This window comes from Dama dama, chromosome 12 (assembly GCF_033118175.1).
Source record: "Dama dama isolate Ldn47 chromosome 12, ASM3311817v1, whole genome shotgun sequence".
In the NCBI taxonomy this organism is placed as follows: domain Eukaryota; kingdom Metazoa; phylum Chordata; class Mammalia; order Artiodactyla; family Cervidae; genus Dama; species Dama dama.
Genome location: NC_083692.1, coordinates 69,431,552 through 69,455,000, shown reverse-complemented (window position 1 = coordinate 69,455,000; position 23,449 = coordinate 69,431,552). Strand labels below are relative to the sequence as shown.

The 23,449-nt window shown below is 38.2% G+C and overlaps 1 protein-coding gene across 1 annotated transcript in view; it reads left to right on the top strand.

Annotated features, from left to right (window-relative positions):
- Positions 1–23,449, top strand: part of CDIN1 (CDAN1 interacting nuclease 1) — a 232,270-nt gene that overhangs the window by 91,761 nt on the left and 117,060 nt on the right. The window contains exons 6-8 of the mRNA XM_061157626.1: positions 13,603–13,682; positions 14,029–14,078; positions 19,312–19,379. Of these exons, the coding sequence (XP_061013609.1) occupies positions 13,603–13,682; positions 14,029–14,078; positions 19,312–19,379 (198 nt within the window). The remainder of the gene's footprint in view (positions 1–13,602; positions 13,683–14,028; positions 14,079–19,311; positions 19,380–23,449) is intronic.

Sequence of the window (23,449 nt, the reverse complement as noted above, 5' to 3'; positions counted from 1 at the left end):
AGCCTCAGACATGCAGAATATATACCTTCCTAATGGCAGAAAGCAAAGAGGATCTAAAGAGCCTCTTGATGAAGGTGAAAGAGGAGGGTGAAAAAGCTGGCTTAAAACTCAACATTCAAAAAACAAAAGATCAAGGCATCTGGTCCTATTGCTTCTTGGCAAATGGATAGGGGGAAAATGGAAACAGCAGCAGATTTTATTTTCTTGGGCTCCAAAATCATTGTGGATGATGACTGCAGCCATGAAATTAAAGACATTTGCTCCTGCAAGGAAAGCTATGACACACCTAGACAGTGTATTAAAAAGCGGAAATATAACTTTGCCGACAAAGGTCTGTGTAGTCAAAGCTGTGGTTTTTCCAGTAGTCATGTATGGATGAGAGATGGACCATAAAGAAGGTTGAGCACCCAAGAATTGATGCGTTCAAATTGTGGTGCTGGAGAAGACTCTTGAGAGTCCCCTGGACAGCAAGATTAAACCAGTCAATCCTAAAGGAAATCAGTCCTGAATATTCATTGGAAGGACTGATGCTGAAGCTCCAATACTTTGGCCACTTGATGGGAGAAGCAGACTCATTGGAAAAGACCCTCATGCTGGGAAAGACTGAGGGCAAGAGGAGTAAAGGGGCAACAAAAAAATGAAATGGCTGGATGGTATCACCAAATCAATGGGCATGAGTCTGAGCAAACTCCAGGAGGTAGTGAAGGACAGGGATGCCTGGCATGCTGCAGTCCATAGGGTTGCAAAGAGTCAGAAATGACTTAGTAACTGCACAACAACAAAAACAAAATTTCGTTGGGAAGCAGTTAGTGAAAAGTGTCTAAAAGTGTCCTGAGGGTAGCCATAATGAAACAAACCAAAAAGAAATGAAGAAAGATGAAGGTAGACCAAACAGAGTCATGCTGAAATCTGAAGCCTTATGGCTTCAGAACCAGTATTAAACTTGTAAGTTTAATCTTGTGATCACAGGATGAGCCTAATAGTGCATATAAAAGCCCTTGGATATATAAAGGTAACATTGAGCTTTCTTTTATGATACCTTTTTTCTTGTGCTATACTAAATATTATCTTTTCCTTCACATTTTTTTAAAAGACGTCATGGTTTCAAGTCTTAGCATCTTGACCACTCTTATGTCAATAGCTGACAAAGTAATATTTAAAGTGACAAAGTGAAGTCGCTCAGTCATGTCCAACTCTTTGTGACCCCATGAACTGTAGCCTACCAGGCTTCTCCATCCATGGGGTTTTCCAGGCAAGAATACTGGAGTGGGTTGCCATTTCCTTCTCCAGGTGATCTTCCCCACCCAGGGATCGAATCCAGGTCTCCTGCATTACAGGTAGATGCTTTGCCCTCTGAGCCACCAGGGAAGCCATTTATTTAATCAAGTGCAAAATGGTCAGTAGACAATGAGTTCACTCCACTCACAATATGAGGGAGAGGAGAACAAGTGGATTGGAAGAATTAATGAAAAACTTTACTGGAGGAGGTGAGAATTGAACTGAACTTTGAGGTTTTGGCCAAGGGAAAGATTCAAAAGAATGTCCAGATTTGGAGGATGGAGTCTGTGGTACAATTAAGTATGTTCTTGGCATTAACCATGTGCTGAATAAATTTCTGTTGAATGTTTGTTCGTTGAATAAGAGTTGATGGTGTGTACTGGCTGTAGAGCTAGAAGTTGCCTGAGACAAGAATCCCATCAGTGTGAATATTCATGCTTTGAAGACTTCTTCCTTTCATCCTTACATAATACTTTTTTGATGACTCTCGTTCAAGTTATTTCTTACATGATTATGTGCTAGTTAGAGGGCAGAATTATAATTTGTCCCTATAGGATTCCCTAATGTTGAAAGATATTTCTTATCCAGATTGTCGAATTGGATCAGACTGCTTTAGAGATCATTCCTGTGCTGCAGGAAAGCTTAGCAAGCTGCCTGGAATTCTCAAGAGGCATACTTGCAACTGTAAGAGAAAGTAGGCTCCTATACACCATGGGCAATGTTGAGATTGTCCAGAAAAGACACTGGCAAACCAACTCCATGGATATATAACTTGGGACATTCATAACCTTGATATCCAAATACCTTAAGCATTTGAGGAGATGATCCAATTCTAGCTGGTATTTTAGGCTTTGCTGTTCTAGAGCTCTGCCTCTGGAGCACTCATGTGACGAAGTCTTGGTGTGCCATCTTCCCCATCCAGCTTTTCAACTGAAGGGATTGTTTTGTTTGTTTGTTTTTCAGTGGAGGGAGAACCAGATTCTAACACCACCGTGCCATCTGCACATCAGTTTTCTTTCCAAATGACCAATCTCATCTTTATCCCCGTAGCATCCATCCCCCACTTCATCTTGTTTTCTCTCCTGATTGCTACTATCCAGTGTATAGTCAGCCCCATGCTGGCTCACCTGTCATGCTTAAATCCATTGATGACACTGGATTAGAGGTCTCAGCTATATAGGGTCTTGTCTTTGTTTTATCCAGGTGTCACCTGAGCAGATGACACCCTTTGCAGTGGGCAGGACTTCCAGCGACCTTAAGAGTGTAGGTGATTCATCTGCTTATTTGCCTTGGTTCCTTTCTGCAGTAGCTGGCTGCTTATCTGAGCTTACACTAAGGACAGGAGTAGTTCTAAACATGGGTGTGAGTGTTAGTGATTTGGGTAGAGTGTCTGCTTGCTTGATTGCTGGGGCTTGAAATGCCCTAAGCTGGGCATGGGGGTGGGGTGGGGGTAGAAGTGTGGAATCTGTTTCTTCTGTGATTATAGGGATTTCCACCAGGTTCTTTCCAGAAAACATGTTTGATTCTAGGTGGAACACCCTGAATCCCACAAGGGGTGGGTCGGGGCAGATGTGTAAGAAGAGGGAATCTGGCCTCGCCCCAGTTTGTATGTAGGATAGACTCACTTCTGCTGTCTCTCCAAGGCTGTGGCAACATGTGCCTGGTAAAAGCAGACTCCTGACTTAACACACACCTCATGAAGTCTTTCTGTGTTTAACCCTCTGGACCACAGAAAGTAACATATAATGACGATGTGATGTTGGGAGGCAGAAAGCCAGCCATGGTGTGATCTAATACCAACTAAGGCAACAGCCTAACAACTGTAACAGCTCAAGTCTCAAATAGCACATTTGTGTTTTTTGTGTGTTATTTCATCGTCACAATAACCCTGCAAAGTAAGCACCAATGTTACACTCTTTTCCAAAGAGGGAACTGAAGGTCACAAACATTAATTATAACTTGTCAAGATGACACAGCTAGCAGGTAGAAGAGCCAAACCAAATCTGATTCTAGATTCAGTGCATAACCACTGTTCCACGTGGTCTCTCCATTTGCAGGTGTTATACTGCATCACTTTGCAAGTTTACCTTTCCTTCAGAAGGCATGTTTTCCCTCTTGTGAGGAAGATGTAAATAAAAATTATGATCTTCTCGTATAACATCTGAGGCTAGATTCTCAGAAGCCATAAACTTCTGCCTGGTTCCTTGGGATGCTTACACTTGGAACCTACCTATCAGTTCTAGGGGGAAGTTCAGGCAGACCATAGACAGACCCAAACCGGGAAAAACCAAAGCCCCTTCACCACAGTCATGGCTGACATCACAGCAAGCACAGATCTGCCAGAGCTGTGAGTCATCATGAAAGCAAATTGTCCAGCACCCAAATGATCTACTCCACTTAACACCACATAAGGAGAAGCTGTCTTCATCAAGTCTAGCCCAAATTGCCAAATAATGAGAATGTAAGGAAATTGGTGTTTAACCCCCACCCCCGCCACACACACACACATACACTGCCACACATCACCACATGCACCAAAAAAAATGCAAGACTAAGAAGCCAAAGGAACTGATTCTCAACCCCCCAGAAACAAGTTGTCTTGTTTCCCAAGCTTGTTGATTACTGCATTGCTTTGGTCTATGACATGGTAGCAGGCTTTGGAAGGGTCAGGGTAACAATTTATTTTCTAGCCCCCAGTGACCATTCTCCCAGTCCTCTGCCTGGCTCAAACACCATGCAAAAGAGAGGACTTCACGAGTGATTTTGGTGGTTCCACTCTCCAGCCTGCTCAACATATTTGCCACCTGCCCTTCTTGCGATTGTTTGGGGCTGCAACTTTATGGGAGGACTTTATTTAAATATATATACTTATATAATTGTAACTCCAGAAAAATAACAAACAAACAAGCTTTCTTTTAAACTTCCTATTGGAGAGTTTCCAAAAACTTCAGCAGCATAACAAAATAATTTTTGGTTGTTGGGCTGTGTTGCCATGACAAAGACACAGAAATGATAAGACCAAATAAACAACAACAAAGAAATCTTTTAAAATACATAATCAAGTTCAAACCGAAAGGTTCAATCTCTAATTACAAAAAGTGGAGAGAGAATGTATATTTGGAGTGGTGAACAGGGGCTTACACTGTGTAAGTCCCTAAGAATTGTTAGCTTTAGATGCAGTCATAAAAGGCCAGGGCTGGGATTTTTAAACCCCACACCCCCGCCCCCCCAGTAGGGAAAGATGTGCAGCCAGGAGCCGGAATTGAGCTTCAATATGTAACCCAAACTGTTAGAAAAACAAAAAAGACTGGGAAACTCCACTTGCCTGGAGAAACTATCAGGGAGGCTTGCTTACTGCATATGGACTTGGGTTGTAGAGTATTAGGAGGGGAGAATGAAATTAGAAATAGGTCAACCATGTGTGGGTATAGGTTCAGATTTGTACTCTTATTTACTGTAGGAAGTCTGAGCTAAGAAATTAACAATGAAACTAGTCTCTGCAAAAGTAAACGTGAAACTACTTTGTCATGGTTATTTCCACAGTGCAGGTCAAACAATTCTTTCTGAAAATAAGCTCACAGTAAAAATTTACAAAGCAAGTGAGGAAACCACTGTCATAGGGAAGATAGGTAGATAGGTGGGCAGGTCGATAGATAGGTAGAGAAATGGTATACTATGGACTAGAGATGAGAAAATGAAGATACTATAAATTTAATCTATATGATGACATTTGAAAGCTACAAAATTAATATATAAGCTGATTGAATAAGTGAAAAGAAAGACCATAACTGGATAAACAAAAGAAAACTGTATGAAAAACATTTAAAAAACAAAAATAAAATTTAGAAATGAAATAATTGTCATTGAAGTTAAAAGCTCATTTGGTGAGTAAACTGTTGAATTACATACAAGAAATCAAAATTGGAAGATTAGATTAGAACAAAAGTTAGTGAATTCTAGGATGGATCTGAAGAAATCAACTTTAGTATAACACAAGAGATGAAGAGATGGAAAATATAAACACTTTATAGGGGTAGGAGACAGGAGATATAAGACCTTCTAAAAGATGTCTAATGTAAGCTTTCCAAAAAGATTGGAGACCAAAGCTGAGATGGCTCATTGTTTTCAAACTAGTTAAATGTGTTCATCTTTAGACTCATGAAAAATAGCTAATTCCAAGCAAGCTAAATAAAAAGAGCCATGTCCAGGTTCACAGTGATGAAACTATTGAATAACAGAGGAAATTCTAATAGCAACCAGAAATAAAAGACAAGTTACCTGTATGGAGATTACTGTTAGACTGAAAGTAGGATTCTTTTTTAAATTTTATTTATTTTTTTATTAGTGGAAAGTTGCTTTACAATTTTGTGTTGGTTTCTGCTATTCAAAAGCATGGATCCGTTATAATTATATCTCTTCCCTCCTGAGCCTTCCTTCCCTCCCCCCATCCCACTCCTCTAGTCATCGCAGAGCTCTCGGTTGGGCTCTTTGTTATTTAGGAACTTCCCACTATCTTTTTTATACATGACAGTATATATACACAGACACACACACACACGCACACACACACATATATCTGTGCTGCTTTCTTAACTCTTCCCAGCCTCATCTTCCCCCACTGTGTCCACAAATCCATTCTCTACTATGTTTATCAGTACCTTTTTTCTAGATTCCACATATATGCATTAATATACAATACTTGTTTTTTCTCTTTCTGACTTAATTCACTCGGTATAAGCGATTCTAGATTCATCCACTTCACTACAACTGACTCAAATTTGTTCCTTTCATGACTGAGTAATATTCTATTTTATAAATGTACTATAATTTCAACTGTTCATCTGGCAATCGAGTTCTTATCAGTAATAGATGTCAAGAGGCAATGGAATTATATCTTCAAAGAGCTGATTCTTAGTATGTGATTCTATACCCAGCTATATTATCATTCAAAACTGAGAACTCAGTGAAGATATTTTCAGATAAGGCAGAACCAAAGATCTTGCTACTCAGTGATCCTAGCTGAAAGCACTAATAAATGAGGTGCTTTACTAGCAATATCCAATTTTGAATATTGAATCTAAAATTAGAATGTGGCATTCAAGCAGCAGTGCTAAAAAAGGAAATTGACAAACATGTTGATAAATTTAAATAAACATCGAATGTTTAAAAATACTTTTAAAAGTAGAAAGAGACTATGTAAGTGAAGATTCTCCAGAGAAACAGAACCGTGTGTGTGTGTGTGTGTGTGTGTGTGTGTGTGTGTGTGTGTGGGTAGAGAGAGAGACAGAGTGTGAGAGGGAGACGGCAGGGGAGAGAGAGAGAAATTATAAGAAATTAGTTCACATGATAATAGAAGCTAATAAATCCCAAGATCTATAGTTAGTCAGCAAGCTAAAGACCTAGGACAGCCAGTGGCCTAGTTCTGGTCCAAAGACCTGCAGACTTGAGACTCAAGAGGAGCCAATATTTTAGGTCTAGTTCAAAGAAAGGAGAATGCCGATGTCCCAAATCAAAAGCAGTCAGACAGAAAGAATTCTCTTCTACTTATCCTTTTTCTTCTAGTCAGTCCTTCAGCTGACTGGATGAGGCCTACCCCCACATCAGGGAAAGCAATCTGCTTTATTCAATCTACCAAATAAAATATGAATCTCATCTAGAAATACCCTTACAAACATACAGAGTGATGTTTGACAAAATGTGTTACCTTGTTGCCCAATAAAGTTGACGCATAAAATTAACCATCACAGAAACTAACTAGGAAATTGTGTTTACAAACAAGATGGTCAGACAAAACTAATAGGCATGGTATCATGGAAGCTGATGAAGAATGGGGACTTTCTGGTTGGAATGAGTGCATTCTAAGTTCCTTACACTAAGAATTGCCAAGGAGGTATGATTAGATTAGGAAAATTTTTGAGAGAACTGCTAAAGAAGTAGATACAAACTATGTTATCGGACTTCCCTGGTGGTCCAGTAGTTAAGAACCTGCCTGCCAATGCTGGGGACACAGATTCAATCCCTGGTCCAGGAGGATCCCACATGCTGCAGAACAACTAATCTCATGCACTGCAATTACTGAAGGCTGTGCTTCTAGAGCCAGTGCTCCTCAACAAGAGAAGCCACTGCAATGAGGAGCCGGCCCACCACACGAAGAGTAGCCCCTGCTCACCGCAAGTATAGAAATGAAGACTCCGGACAGCCAAAAACAAATAAAAATTTTAAAAAAACATATTATTGATACTTTTCAGTGAATAAAGAGAGAAAGAGGGCATAAAGAAAATGTAACCAACTCAGAGGTAGTAAATAGGAAAGGGGAAGAAAATGGGTACCAGAGCATGGAAGGTAAGAGGGTAGGGTAATTTCAGATGTCTCAGTTACAGGTAGATTAAACTCACTCTGGAAAAAGGAGAGATTTCCAAATTTGATTTTAGGAAATCTGGCTAAATGCTGTTAAGAGTCAGACCTAAGACTTAATGATGCAGTGAAGTTTAAAGAAATGAAATACCAGGTGTATGAGATAGATACTTTCAAAAGAAAAGTGGTGAAGCAGTATCACCAGTAGGTAATGTTATGTTTAACACACACACACACGAGATTACAAGGTCATGACAATGCCAAAAGACAAAATTTCTAAGAAGTGTATGTAGAACAATGAGTTTGTACACCCAACAATATAGCCTCTTAATATAGAAAGCAAACATTGACAGAATTATATGGAGAAGCTGACAGATTGACAGTATAAGTAGAATAGTACATAATGTAGTTTGGAAAGTGTTAGCAATAATATAGAGGATTTGAATAATACAATTAAAAATCTTGATATACTAGACATACCTGAACCCTGTACCTGTAAAATAGGAACTACAGTGATTTTTAAAACATTCATAAAAATTGAGTCACATACAAAAACACAAATAAAGTCAAGCATATACTTCCAAATTAAAATAATTTGGGGGTTTCCACAACCCCCACAATCTAATCAAATTGGAATATTAAAAATGAAATGTTTAAAATAATGTATGAATCAAAGATTTAAGTCATAATGGGAACTACAAAATATCTGTAACTGACAGCAGAAGTTGTGGCATGTAGCTAAAAGAGAATTTAGAGGAAAAATTGGAGTCTTAAAAAGTGTTAAAGCTTGAAATTTTATTTAATAAACATAGGAAGGTATTAATAAGAATAAATGTAGTAGACTCAAAGAAGAAAGTGGGCAACAATGATCACAAAAGAGTAAATTAAATGAATTTTGAAGAAGTGGAGTAGTAGAGAAAAAAAAACTGAAATTTGGTTTCTTGAAAATACCAATAAAGCAATCTCTAGCAAGATTGATGAATTTAAAAGTTTACACAAATTAGTATTGGACTATCTTGGTATTAATTGCCAGTCCAAAAGTTAATTCAGAAAGGTGGATTCTCCAGGCCAGCATACTGGAGTGGGTTGCTATGCCCTCCTCCAGGAGATCCTTCCAACCCAAGGATCAAACCCAGGTCTCTTATGTCTCCTGCATGCTCAGGTGGTCTCTTTACCATTAGCACCACCTGGGAAGCCCAGAAAGGTGGGATGTGGATGTTTCCTCTATTAGGATCCTGCCCTCTTTGTGTTCGAAATATTCCACAATATGGAGAAGGAAATCCCATGAACAGAAGAAAGAGTCAGATACAACCAAAGCGACTTAGCATACACACATGCATGTCATAGTCCAGGCATTGCCTATTGCCCCTGTATTCTGTGTAGTGTGCTTTAACAGGTACCAATTCTCTCCTCTTCTAGTGCATCTTGCTCCAAGGGACTCATTCATTCCTGCTTTGAACAGGCTTGTACTTCAAATCCCAGCAGTTAAAGCAGTGGCAAGGTTAAACTGTGAAATCAACAGAACGAATGCCTTTAGCAGTGGTTGGAGAGAACAAGACTCCTATCCACACATGGTCAAAATAGATGGATGCACAATGGGTGAACGTCATGGCTCGCCTAGGGACAGTTTCCATGAGAGGCATGGGCTTCCTTGAGGCCTCATATCCCCAGCCACCCCAAGATTGTCCAATTGCTTTTCCTTATCTGGTTGATGTTATTCTTCCCTTTGGCATTTCCTAGGCTTCCGTAGTGGCTCAGCTGGTAAAGAATTGCCTGCAATGCGGGAGACCTGGGTTCAATCCCTGGATTGGGAAGATCTCCTGGAGAAGGGAAAGACTACCCACTCCAGTATTCTGGCCTGGAGAATTCCATGGACTGTATGGTCCATGGGGTTGCAAAGAGTCAGACACGACTGAGCGACTCTCACTTCCCTCACTGGGCATTTCCTAAGCTTCAGAGTTCGTGTGTAAATTTATGCTTGCACTCTGGCTTGATCTGGGAGGTAGACCTACTCAAGTCTGAGTGCAAATACCCAGACATGGAGGGCAGATATGTCCTGCATCTGGAGCCTTGGCCTGGAGGTCCTGTGTGTTAGCACTTTCTCTCCTGTTCTGAGAAACAGCCAGTTGTGAGAAGAGAAAAGAGATTTTCTTGAGTTTTAAATGAACGAGGACTCAATATATAGTTTTTACTATTCAATTTAAAATCACTGACTTCCCTTTGCAAGCTTCCTTTGATTTGAATAGTGTTCTATTCAATATATTCAAACTATTTTTTTAAGTTTATTGGCTATGATTCTTACTTCTGATAAGCACACTGTTCTATAATGTATATTGTAAGGAAAACTATGATGTCATCAGTTTCTTTTTCCTGTAAGATTTCCCTTTCTTCCCTCATAAAACAAATGACCTAATTTTTTTTTCTGTCCTAGGGTATTGTGCCTCTTTTTTTTAAAAAGGACCATTATGATTTTAGCAGTGAGTTTGCATATAGTTTGACATGAGGTCAGTAATTTTCCCTAGGATAGGGAAATAGCATATTTTTAGGCATGCGGTCTGGTCATTTAATAATCTTCTTCTCACATGGGTATGAGGGTTAGCAGTGTAACAACCTAGCAGTGACCAGGAACATGTGGAGAAGGTGCTTTTTTCCATGAGATACTGATAGCATCATGGGTGCTGCAAAGGAGTGTGTCTGCCATTGCTACCCCATGACTGAGTAGCAGATCAGAGTGAGTGCAGTCCCTCAGAGAAGGTGACCAGTATGTGAGTGATTGCTTTGGTCCCCTCCTACTGGCCTGGCCTTAGAATTAAAACAGTAAATTTACAATGGCTCAATGGGTAAAGAATCTGCCTGCCAATTCAGGACACCCAGGTTTGGTCCCTGGGTCAGGGAGACCCCCTGGAAAAGGAAATGACAACACACTCCAGTATTCTTTCCTGTAGAATCCTATGGACAAAAGAGCTGGTGGGCTCCAGTCCGTCGGGTCACAGAGAGTCAGACCGGACTGAGCATGTGAGAGCAATGTAAGACAGTTCACTTTGTAGTCCCAGGTTTTGTTCCACTAAACCATGGTAATTTCTTTCTGAAATAATTAAGTCTAACTTAAGAAAGGCAATGCCAAAGAATGTTCAAACTACCGCACAATTGCACTCATCTCATACACTAGCAAAGTAATGCTCAAAATTCTCCAAGCCAGGCTTCAACAATACATGAACCATGAACTCCCAGATGTTCATGCTGGATTATAAAAGGCAGAGGAACCAGAGATCAAATTGCCAACATCCGTTGGATTACTGAAAAAGCAAGTTTCAGAAAAACATCTACTTCTGCTGACTGTGTGGATCCCAACAAACTATGGAAAATTCTTAAAGAGATGGGACTACCAGACCACCTGACCTGCCTCCTGAGAAATTTGTATGCAGGTCAAGAAGCAACAGTTAGAACTGGACATGGAACAACAGACTGGTTCCAAATAGGAAAAGGAGTACATCAAGGCTGTGTATTGTCACCCTGCTTATTTAACTTATGTGCAGAGTACATCATGTGAAATGCAGACTGGATGAAGCACAAGCTGGAATCAAGATTACCGGGAGAAATATCAACAACCTCAGATATGCAGATGACACCAGAAAGTGAAGAAAGTGAAGAAGAACTAAAGAGCCTCTTGATGAAAGTGAAAGAGGAGTGAAAAAGGTGGCTTAAAACTCAACATTCAGAAAACTAAGGTCATGGCATCTGGTTCCATCACTTCATGGCAAATAGATTGGGAAACAGTGGATACAGTGACAGACCTTATTTTTTGGGGTTCCAAAATCACTGCAAATGGTGACTACAGGCATGAAATTAAAAGACGCTTACTCCTTGGAAGAAAAGTTATGACCAACCTAGACAGCTTATTAAAAAGCAGAGACATTACTTTGCCAACAAAAGTCCGTCTAGTCGAATCTGTGGTTTTGCCAGTAGTCATGTATGGATGTAAGAGTTGGATTATAAAGAAAGCTGAGCTCTGAAGGATTGATGTTTTTGAACTATGGTGACGGAGAAGACTCTTGAGAGTCCCTTGGACAGCAAGCAGATCCAACCAGTCCATCCTAAAGGAAATCAGTCCTGAATATTCATTGGAAGGACTGATGCTGAAGCTCCAATACTTTGGCTACCTGATGTGAAGAACTGACTCACTAGAAAAGACCCTGATGCTGGGAAAGATTGAAGGCGGGATGAGAAGCGGATGACAGAGGATGAGGTGGTTGGATGGCATCACTGACTTAATGGACATGAGTTTGCGTAAGTTCCAGGAATTGGTGATGGACGGGGAAGCCTGGCGTGCTACAGTCCGTGAGGTCGCAAAGTTAGACACAACTGAGTGACTGAACTGAACTTAAGCTTACTCAAAGTCAGTGCGTAAGGCTGATTTTTTTCTTGATATTACTTATTATTGCTTTAACAAAATAACTGAAACAATAGTGTCATCACTGTTTTCTCTAGGGACTCATATAAGAACCCTTAAAGGTAGTTAGGTCAGATAACATTATCACATTCTACAGATGAAGACCCTGAATTTGAGAGACTCAATAACTTGCCAGGTTGCAAAGCTGGATAGTATTCCCCCAGTGATGATGATGTTTTTGAGACTCCAGATATGCTTCCCCACTTGCAGTGCAAACATATTTACACACGGTAACTAACTAGATAGCAGTGTTATATACATGCAGTTAGGTAACTAAGAATAGGAAATAATTAAAATAATTGCGCTTCATTTTTTTCCTTGTGCACTCATTTCCTTGTGCACCATGCTTAAGTGAGAAAGATGTAATTTCCCTATTTCTTTCCACAGAATTTCCTAACATTTATCATATCTGTCAGTGTTCTTATGGTACTGAACTTGATAAAGAACATAATCATTCAAAAAAAAAAAAAGAACGAAAAACTATCTCAGAGCCTGAATGATGATGTAGCTCTGTGGCATGTTTTTATTCTCTTACCTAGATAATTATCCAGTATGTTTTTTAGTTCGTGCTTGTATGGATCAGACCTTACGAGCTATTTTGCTAAATGTTTGGGAATGATTCCACTGGAGGACTTGAAAGAATTGATTCTTAGGCAACACCTGACTTAGCTTCAGTCTAGAGACTTGCCTTCCTCCCATGCTGAGGAAGAGGAGTTCTGGCCACTCTGGCTTCTGCATGCCTCCAGTAAGCCATGAGGCCAGGATCCATGCCTCGCTTTTCAAAAGGTGTGATCTGATATACCACACTTCGTAAGATGGCTCCTATAGCCCCTTGCCTTGCAGTCCCCCAGGATAAGGTCAATTTAATTTGCAATTGGGTATGATGAGACATATTTTGGGACAAAAATTTGTATATAAATATACAATTGTGTGTATATATATATATTTTTTTTCTTATTTAAGATTTGCTCAATTGTGTCAGTTTTACCTACTTTCCTTACCTGTGAAATGGACATAACATTTCATGGCAGTTGAGAATTATTTCAGAAAGGTTTATATTCAGAGATGCTTTCTTGGCTGAAGGTAATTTTTATTGACGTCACTGAAGTCTTTGAATCTGACCTGCCTTCTCTAAACTCTCCAGCTACATATGCTTGGTTATAACATACTTACCTGCCGAAGGAAAATATTTTCTTTTCTGATTGTTTTTTTTTCCCCCAAGTGGGCTTTTCCAAAGCTAATTTCTCTGCAAAGAGACATATGCTTTAGGTCTGTACTTGTGAATTTACCTTGGAAAAATTAGGTCATCTTCAAATCTGTCAATGTGGCTTATAAACTTGGCAAAGTGTTTTAATTAAAAGCTTCTCTGAGATTTGAAAAAAGGGAAAAAAATGATTAGTATCAGTAATGTTTTCATTTTCATGGTTTGTGTATTTTTTTTTATAGGTATATGTCACTTTTCATGTTGTATTAAAAGTATGTTGACTGTCTGCTAACAGTTCATCTCTTTTCTTCTGCAGCCTCCAAGTCTGTTATAAATAGTATGCTACGGGACCCTTCTCAGATTCCAGATGGAGTTCTAGCAAATCAGGTCTATCAGGTATTAATCACAGCTGTCTATTTTCAGTGGCAATGCTGTTATCTGCCTAGCAGAGTAAAGGATTTTAAACCTCATTTAATTACTGTCATCATAAACTATCACTGAGGTCAGGGTGCACCATAAATGGCAATGCAATATTTGTGAGAAGAGCATTTCACTTTTTAATAGCTTGCTTTTATAGTGAATAAAAAGCATGCAATTTTTGTTTTCTGTGATTAAATCTGAAGTCTTTTGATAGCTTTTTTTAAAAAAAAAATTTTAAGAAAAGTAATTACTGCTTTTAGGATATTGTCTGACAGTTTTTGTAGACGCTCCATCCCAGACCCCTTCTCTTATTTGTCTGCAGTGCATCGTGAACGACTGCTGTTATGGACCACTGGTGGACTGCATCAAACAGTATCCTTCCCCATAAAATTTTAGGTGCACAATTGACGAGCTTAGACTCAGTGGAGGAGATGTGTCTAGCTTTAACCTGACATAAAGTTCTGCTTCACAAAACACATTTCATACTCTTCTATTTTATATTCAATCAACTGGAGGGTCACTGCAGACCATTCTTTTCTACAGCTTAAAAAAAAAAAATCAGATAGGCATTGGGAAGATGTCAGTTCAGCAGTTGCATGTTCACATGCTTATTTCAACCTGCTTGGTTTTCAATGAGTTTAAAGATAGAGTCACAGAGCAGGTAGCACACTGTCTTGAAATGTATCTAAGCATTTCAGTGAACATTTTTTCAAATATGAATAAATTTCTATTTAAAATGGACCAAATTTAGTTGAGAATAAATGTTGAGCCCGTAGTTAAGGGATGATGTGATTAAACTGCCACCAGAGACCATCATGTTTTAAAGGGCAGTAGATTCTTACTGCTTAGATGTTGATTATATTCTCAGCTGTCGCTTGGGTCCCTAATAAACATTTTTAGAGAAAACCAAGCTAATTTTTCCCTCTGGACTGAGTTTAAGGCTAGGAGAACAGATGTCCAGTCATTTTTCGTTAAAGACATTCAAATTACTAAAGAGTTAACGCTTGCTTCGTCAAACAGGATTTGTGTGTGTGTGTGTGTACACGCACATGTGTTTCAGTTGTTTCCGACTCTTTGTGGCCCCGTGAACTGCAGCCCGCCAGGCTCCTCTGTCCATGGGATTTTCTAGGCAAGAATACTGAAGTGGATTGCCATTTCCTACTCTAGGGGAATCTTCCCAACCCAGGGATTGAACCTGCATCACTTGTGTCTCCTGCGTTGGCAGATGGATTCTTTACCACTAGCACCACCTGGGAAGCCCAAACAGGAGTTGAGTGGTCAGTAACCACTTTGTGAAGTAGGACATTGTTAATCAATACATTTAGTAGTATTGTGGCAACACTAAGAATTTTTATAATCTTTGGCTAAAAAAATTCTATGTAAAGAGTAAATAGTCATTTTTAATGGAAATGACATCTACCTAAGTCCACGAGTCCTAATTTTTTAGTACTACAACATGCCCGTCCTTGGTTTTGTTAGCACAGATGACATTGTGACCAGTTATGACTCAATGATTACCAATCAGGAGGCTTTTTGTTAGAAGCTTTGCTAGTCAAGTGTGTGTGTGTGTGTGTGTGTGTGTGTGTGTATGTTTGTATTCCACCTTGTTTCATGAAGGCTTAGAGTTAGTGAAATTTTTGTAAAAGGAAAAAAAATTGATTCATTTTCTTTTTTTCATGAAATTAACCTTTGAAAAATAAATCTTTCAACAGAGCCCACTTTTAAAAATATTCACTGTATATATTATAGCCCTTTGTATGTTTATTCTCCTAATCTGTTCCTCTCAGTCTGACTTAATAAAAGCATAGCATTGTTGTAAGTTCAACCTTTTATTAGACCAAAGTGAAACTATGCTTCCATTTTCAGTGTAAAATTAATGATAGTGTTAGAAATTGTCGGAATGCCAACCCCCACGTTGCCCCAGTGATAAAGTTTAGCACATCCACAAAACGACTAACACCAACTTCGAGTATCTGGGGTGGAATTACATGTTAATTTTAAAGCACATAAAATAGTTAAAAATCAATTTAAAGTTAAGGTTTTAAAAGCATAATGTCTTTTGAAGGATTGCGTATTGATTTTAAATATAACTATCTAATTATGTATGCATGGACTAAAGTATGAAGTCAACTGCTTTGTAAATGCCAGGAGGCTGTTTTTCAGTAATAGTTGAGATGCTTACGGGAAACTAGATTGCTGTATTGCTGGTGAAGAAAATGGCTTGTGAGGTTATTTACAAGTTTTGCCCCATGGTCACTGCCATACATCAATAATAGGTATTATTATAGAGAAAGTCTAAGTGTTTCTGCTTATGAAGCATTATAAATTCGGTTTGGAGTATTTTCCTTATATTTTTGCCATCATTCACTTTCCTTTTTTGGTTGTGCTATACTGCCAGTAGAATTTAATGTAGTACATGATTTCAACTGATAAAGATAATGATGTATGTCTACAAATTGTATTCACTGGCTAGATTATAATTTCACAGTTCCATTAAGCCTATTGCTTGTAAAATTACTGTTTTTATAAACTTTATATTCTACATTTTGTATTTTATACATGTTTATATCAAACAAAACATAATCAAGATGTATATATCTTTGCAAAGTTTCAAATTAGTGATTGCTTTTTACCATGCAGAATGAAACAGGCTGGGAAGTTTATAGAGAATTGATTCTATCTTTGCATTGAGATAGTGGCAGTTGAATGTAACGTAAACACACTTGCTTAGCTGTTTTCAAGGCTGATCAACAGGAATTATTTTATTTCACACTGAATAAAAATGATTGGATTTTCATATGAGTGCAAATGCTATTTGTATGTTGTTCTGATAAATTGGTAATGTTTACATTGCTTACTCTTGGTAAATTACATCATCTTGTTAGAAAGAAAGCACACATTTAATAAATAGAATAGGTATAAAACCTTTTACTCCATTATGGAAATGTTACATGTAGGCATTTGTGTAAGGAGAGTAAAGTAAATTGGTGATTTATTAATAAGACACCAACACAGCACCCTAGATTGCAAAGAGTATATAAATTGTCATTGCTTTCTTTTTCTTTTGGTGTCTACTATAATTTTTCCTATATAGCCATGTCCACCCACATGTTATTTTCCTGCCACAAGTTATATTCACAGACACAAAAGGTGTGAGAAACCAGCCACCTCAACTTTCCAAAGTGTGACTCCAGGACAGAACTGTTAGCCAAAGACCTGAACTGTGGAACAAGGAAAGATAATGATACAGGAAGCTTGAAGTGCTGTGGTTTTCACTCCTGTACCATCAGTTTCATGATTCAACATTTTAGATGTAAATAATTCACAGCAATAAAAGTGAGAGCACATTTATGTGGACTAGAAGTAAATTATTTAGTTCTGAAACGTGGGATGCCCCTAGTAATGAGAGACCATTGAGAGATATTCATCAGATGTCTTCAGTGGACTCTATGAATGTGTGAAATTTTATGATTTAAAAATTTGTTTTCAGTGAGAAATAAGCACAGTCCCGTGCGTGGGGAGGAGGGACAACAGAAAGAAAAAGACAGTGATGATGACTTGGGGCTTGTTTTGATGATGTATATGAGTGGTCCCACCTCTTGAATTCTAAGATTTGAATAATACCCACTTGTATGTGTTGATAAATGACAGGATGATTCTCTACGAATTTTACAGGTAATTTTTAAGCTTTATTTGATTTAAATTGGATTCTTGTAGTGCATGATCAGGACTAAAGAGACCCTGTTAAGCCAAGGAGTGTTAAGACCAAGTTGACATTAGTGAGATAGAGAATTAAAGAATTACAGGCACACCTCATTTTATTGTGCTTCACTTTATTGTGCTTTGCACATACTATGTCTTTTACAAATTGAAAGTTTATGGCAACCCTGCATTGAGTTGGCACCATTTTCCCAATAGCATTTGCTCATTTCATGTCTCTATGTCACTTTTTGGTAATTCTTACAGTATTTTAATGTTTTTCATTATTATTGTATTTGCTATTGCTATGTATATTGTATTGCTATGTATATTGTATTGTATGTATATTGTATTTGCTATTGCTATGTATATTGTATTGCTATGATGATCTGTGGTATTATAATTACAAAAAGATGAGGACTCGCTGAAGGCTCAGGTGATGGTAGCAATTTTTTAACAATATTTTTTAATTAGGGTATATGTATTTTTTAGATATAATGCTATTGAACACTTAATAGGCTATAATGTAATAGTAACTTTTATATGCCCGGAGAAACCAAAAAAATCATGTAACTTGCTTTATTGCAATATTTGTTTTATTCTGGAACTGAACCCATGGTATCTCCAAAGTCTGCCTGTATTACCAAACACCTTTGACAAAATTATAGTATGAGAATAGGGTAACACTCCTTTTCACACTTTGTACACTCTCATCCTTTTGGAAAATAGACCAGAATTCCAGGTCTCATTCCTGACTTCATTACTTACCTGCCATGAGACCGTCATCAAGTTCTCAGCCTGCCTGAGCCTTGCTTTCCTTAACTGTGAAAATGTACCTGTGACTGTCGTCGTACCTGCTCACGTGGTTGTTGTGAAGATTAAATAAAATGATACCCCAGAGTGCTAGCACAATGGCTTAGTATATGGTATTTAAGGACTATTAGCTAATATCAATTATTTTTATGTAATTAATTTTAATATGTTTAAGAAGCTCTACAGAGGTCATAGGCTTTGCAGAGATTTTGTTCTGATTCTCTGCTCTGGCACACATTGACCATATGATCTTATATAAATTCCTTTTTAAGCCTTGGTTTCCTCATCTGTAATATAAGGATAATAATAACTGTGAGGATGAAATAACATATGTAAATACACTGAAAATAACATACTTAATATACTGCCTGCTTCATAATAGCATTCAAAAAATTTATATGAGCATATGTATATATTTATACACACAATATAATGTGAAAATTTGCACACACAAGAGAAAGACTTGAAAGAGCCTCTGAACTCACGCACTAATCCACAGCCATTTACTGGGATGTCTTTCCTCCAGATTACATATACTTCTCAACAAGTCAGTTGTTTGGTTTCCCAAGTCACAGAAGATCACCAATCATAGACTAGAAGTGAAGTGTTGTTGTTCAGCCACCCACTTGTGTCTGACTCTGCAACCCCATGGACTGCAGCACACCAAGCCTCCCCGTCCCTGACCATCTCCCTGAGTTTGCCCAAGTTCATGTTCATTGCATCACTGATGCTGTCCAGCCATCTCATCCTCTGACCACCCTCTTCTCCTTCTGCCCTCAATCTTTCCCAGCATCAGGACTGGGAAAATAAGAGCTGCTAAATGCTGGCTTTGTGGCAAGTGTGAACTCACAGAAGATTTATGGAACTCTGTAAGACTAGAAATTCTTAGGGCAAAATCTGGTTGGTATTCTTTACTGCACTTAGTGCTTAGTAAATGGTCCTAAATTGAATTGAGGGGTTTTTAGCATAGCATAAAGGATGTTTATAATTACCTCTACTTTCCATTTCATCTCAAAGTATAGCCCTGGTATTAGCAATTCTTTCTGGTGGTATAATTCTACCAATGTTACGCTCCTTAACTAAGACTCCCCAGTGCCATTGGTCATGAGCATGAAGTCCTGCTGAGGGACCTGCTTCTGGAGAAAAACCTATCCTTCCTAGGTGAGTATTGCTTACGTCTTCTGTAGCATGTATCTCCGTGAGTGCTTAAATATATATTTTTAAAAATCTTCCACTTGCAGTTATTATGTACTAAAGGAAGAGCAAATGATGACGGATGCTGTGCATGTTATCTTTTATTGATTTAGAACCGAGCAGGAACTCAGTTACCTAATCCCTTGTATACACAGCACATGCACAAGCTTACAATTAATATTTTATAGCATAAGTGGCTGAAAAAATACTTTAATATCTGTTGCAGTATTACTTTTGGTGTCATGAGATATTAACCATAATCTAGGCCTTATGAGAGAAGGAAACAAAAGAAATATTGTCCATAAAATGCTTTATATATTGAAAAGAATGGTTGGAAGAATTCATGTTAGGTATTTTTGTCTCATGTATGGAATTGCCTAGTACTTTCACTTGAAAATGAAATATTGAGCTTTTATTATTTTTATGCCAAAAGTGAATTGTCATCATATGAGTATTATTTTTTTAAAATCTCGCAGGTACATATGTGTTTGTCTGCCAACGTGGAATCCTATTACAGACTGTTATTTCTTTGAACATCTCTTAGGTGTTAAAAATTAAGCCTCAAAAGGCATACATGTGATAACTGATCATAGCAACCGCAAAGCACTCTACCAGGAATTAAATCCTCTTCTCCATTTTAACTGTGGTAATTTGTCAAGGTTCTATACAGATTGTATTATTGTACACATCTATTTTATGTTAAGAGTTTGCATAGCGTCTTTTTTTTCAGTTAAAAAAATTAAGCGTTATTGGATTACATAATTTTTGCTCCAAAATGAACAAGACTTAGCCAAGGGAAGTCAAATGATCTTATGTCAAGTTGGGAAAGGATGTTGAAAACAGTCCTGCAAGAAATCTGTTTTAGGTCTTAGTAGTCAGTATTTTTATTAATGACCTGAAGGAGTTGAATGTGTTGTAAGTGGTTGATATAATTTTAAGAGGGGGTATACCATAAATATTCTCCAGTGAGAGTTGAAGAAACTTGATAAATTAGGAAAGGGGCCTCAGATTACTAAATTAAATATTGATATGTAAAAGCAACAAGTTTTTTTTATAAGAAGAACAACTGAAATATTCAGCGTATGGAAGAGGGTGAATTAGATAGAAATTACCTTTTAAAATCTAATGAAAAATAAGGTGTATAATGCCTTCAGAACCAGTTGAATGAATGTCCTGTGCTGCACTTTGTAGAACTACGGAGTTTCAGTAATATTATAAAGTATCTGATCATATTGACCACTCAGTGGCCAATAAGGTGTGGCCAGATGTATCGTTCGAAGCCAGCAACTGAGCAGTCATATTTTCAAGACCACTTGGTATAACACTCTTGGCACCATCTGCTTAAGGGTAGTCAAGCCCTTGGCACTGCTTCTTTGCTTAATCTAGTTTTTTTCTGCTTCCTTCCTAAAGACCGGAAGACCCAAACAGGGAGGAAGAACAAAGGGCTCACTCTTGGCTTAAACTTAGTCTCAGGTCCTCAACTCCCTTGATTCTAGGAACTAAAGGCACTAGATAGCGCTGGCCACAGCGGACAAAGGCAGTGCAGAGACACAGCAGGGAGCCACTGCCCTTTGCTAACACCTTCAGAAAGGGGATTTAAAATGGAACAGGCTCATCTGTTCCTCTGCACTCTAGGATCTAACAGTAATTCTTTTATTGAAGCATACCAAAGATGATCCTTAACTCGTATTTAGCTCTCTTCATGTAACCTCAGTCCTGTTTTGAAGCATTTCCTCATCAGTATTCAAAGAGGTTGTTATTCTATGCATTTTAAACATTTTAATGTAGTACTGAATTAATACATGTTTATTTATGGTTAAAACCTGAAAACCCAAAGCCTCTTATGGAGTATCATTATGGGTTTGTTCTTTTACCTTGTAAATACTCCCTTCACAGTGAATAATCAGATCTAGAGTACTGTTACCAGGTAAATTTAGATAGATCATCAAAAAACATAGGTATCTAAATAGACTACTAATCTCATTTTATATTTTCTTGTTTTCATGTGTATGCCTTGAATTTTGTTGCAGAGACATTGCAGGCATGTTTGTTTTACTTTGATTTTTTTTTTTAATAAGTGAAAGTAAAATCAATCTCTCCCTCTGTGTCTCTTTCTTTCTCCCTTTCTCTTTCCTTCCTTCCCTCAAATCTGGACTACTTTCAAAAGACAAGGATTCTTATCCTTTATATATTACCCCTTCTTAAGAATTATGACTTCCTGAAATTTTTTATCTTATTTTAAAATTTCCACCTATTGTACCCTATATGTCATTTTATAAAATACGTATTTTATCTGACCTCTCTAAAACCGAGAGGTCAGATAGAAGAGAGACATAAAAATAAATTGCTTTTATCATAACCCTAATAATTTCTAAAGTTTTCTTGATTCATAACCACGTACTGAACAGTTGCCATGGCACAGGATTTGTTGTTCAGTTGCTAAGTTGTGTCTGACTCTTTGTGACCCCAAGGACTGCAGCACGCCAGGCTTCCCGTCCCAGGGAGGCACGCCCTTGTCCTTCACTATCTCCAGGAGCTTGCTTAAATTCATGTCCATTGAGTCAGTGATGCTATGCAACCATCTTATCCTCTGCCGCCCCTTTCTTCTTTTGCCTTCAGTCTTTCCCGCATCAAGGTCTTTTTCAACGAGTCGGCTCTTCTAATCAGGTCCACAGGATTTAACCAGGCACTACATTGGAAAGGAAGAATGAAGTCTCCTTTTTGTTGAAGGTTTAGGTGTACTCATGGATTTATCCTATCTTGTACATTTATCCATTTCGTACTTCTCAAAATTTACATTGTACTAAGAAGAGTCAACGTTGAATAAATGACTTTAGGTTCTCCAACTAGAAAATATATTTTATTTATTCATATATTTATTCCAACAATCAGTTACTGAATCAGGTACTATTTTAAGCCCTAGACATAAGTCAGATGAAGGCCCTGCTTTTGTAGATATGGTCAAATTACAAACAAATTTTAAGCAAATGAATATAGGTAATTTCTAGCAGTTTCCTCAGAGATCTCATAATTCTTTTATTCATTGTTCAGTCAGTCATTTTTTTCAGTTTACTTTTGCTAAGTATGTTCTCTGCATGCCAGGAAAGTGAAGTGAAAAACAGTGAAAGTGTTAGTCATTCAGTTGTGTCTGACTCTTTGTGACCCTATGGACTGTAGCCCACCACGCCTCTCTGTCCATGGAATTCTCCAGGCAAGAATACTGGAATGGGTAACCATTCCCTTCTCCAGGGTATCTTCCCAACCCAGGGAATCAAACCCAGGTTTCCTGCATTGCAGGTGGATTCTTTACCAGCTGAGCCACGAGGGAAGCCCAAGAATGCTGGAGTGGGTAGCCTATCCCTTCTCCGGGGGATCTTCCCAACCCAGGGATCAAACTCGGGTCTCCTGCATTGCAGGCAGATTCTTTACTGTCTGAATCACCAGGCATGCCAGGAACAATACCTAATTAGTTTGAAGATGATGATAAGCACTCCATCCCTCCAGCCCACACACACTATTGCCTTGTCCGTCCCAGTAAAAATTCACTTTCATCTAGTGTATCGCACTTGATTGTCTTGGTAGTGAAAATAAATACATTCAAGGCTGTGGTCCTGCTTCTCCTGTGAAAATTTTTAAAGAAGGTACAGATTATGTTAATTATGTTAAAAATCAATAGTTACCCTCAACATAGGAAGAAAATGCTACTGGCTTGTAAGCAACTATTCCTGAAGTAGTGATAGAATTTTAGTTACTCATCTTCTCTCTCTCAGCAGCCTCTTCCTGCCTCCATGTGCTTCTCAAGTGGCTGATTGAACTCATTAGCCTGGCTGTATTAGCCCTAAGCTAACCACTGTTTCTTTTGGTGCAGCAAACTGTTACCTTTTAAGTATTTGCTATGGGCATGTACCATTGGAAATAAAAAAAATAATAAAACAAGTCAAACATGGATCCTTCCAGGAAATTTTCAAATAAGTACAAATCAGTTATTTCCAAGTATAGTTAATTTAGAATGAACATTTATTGATGTGCGTTTAAAG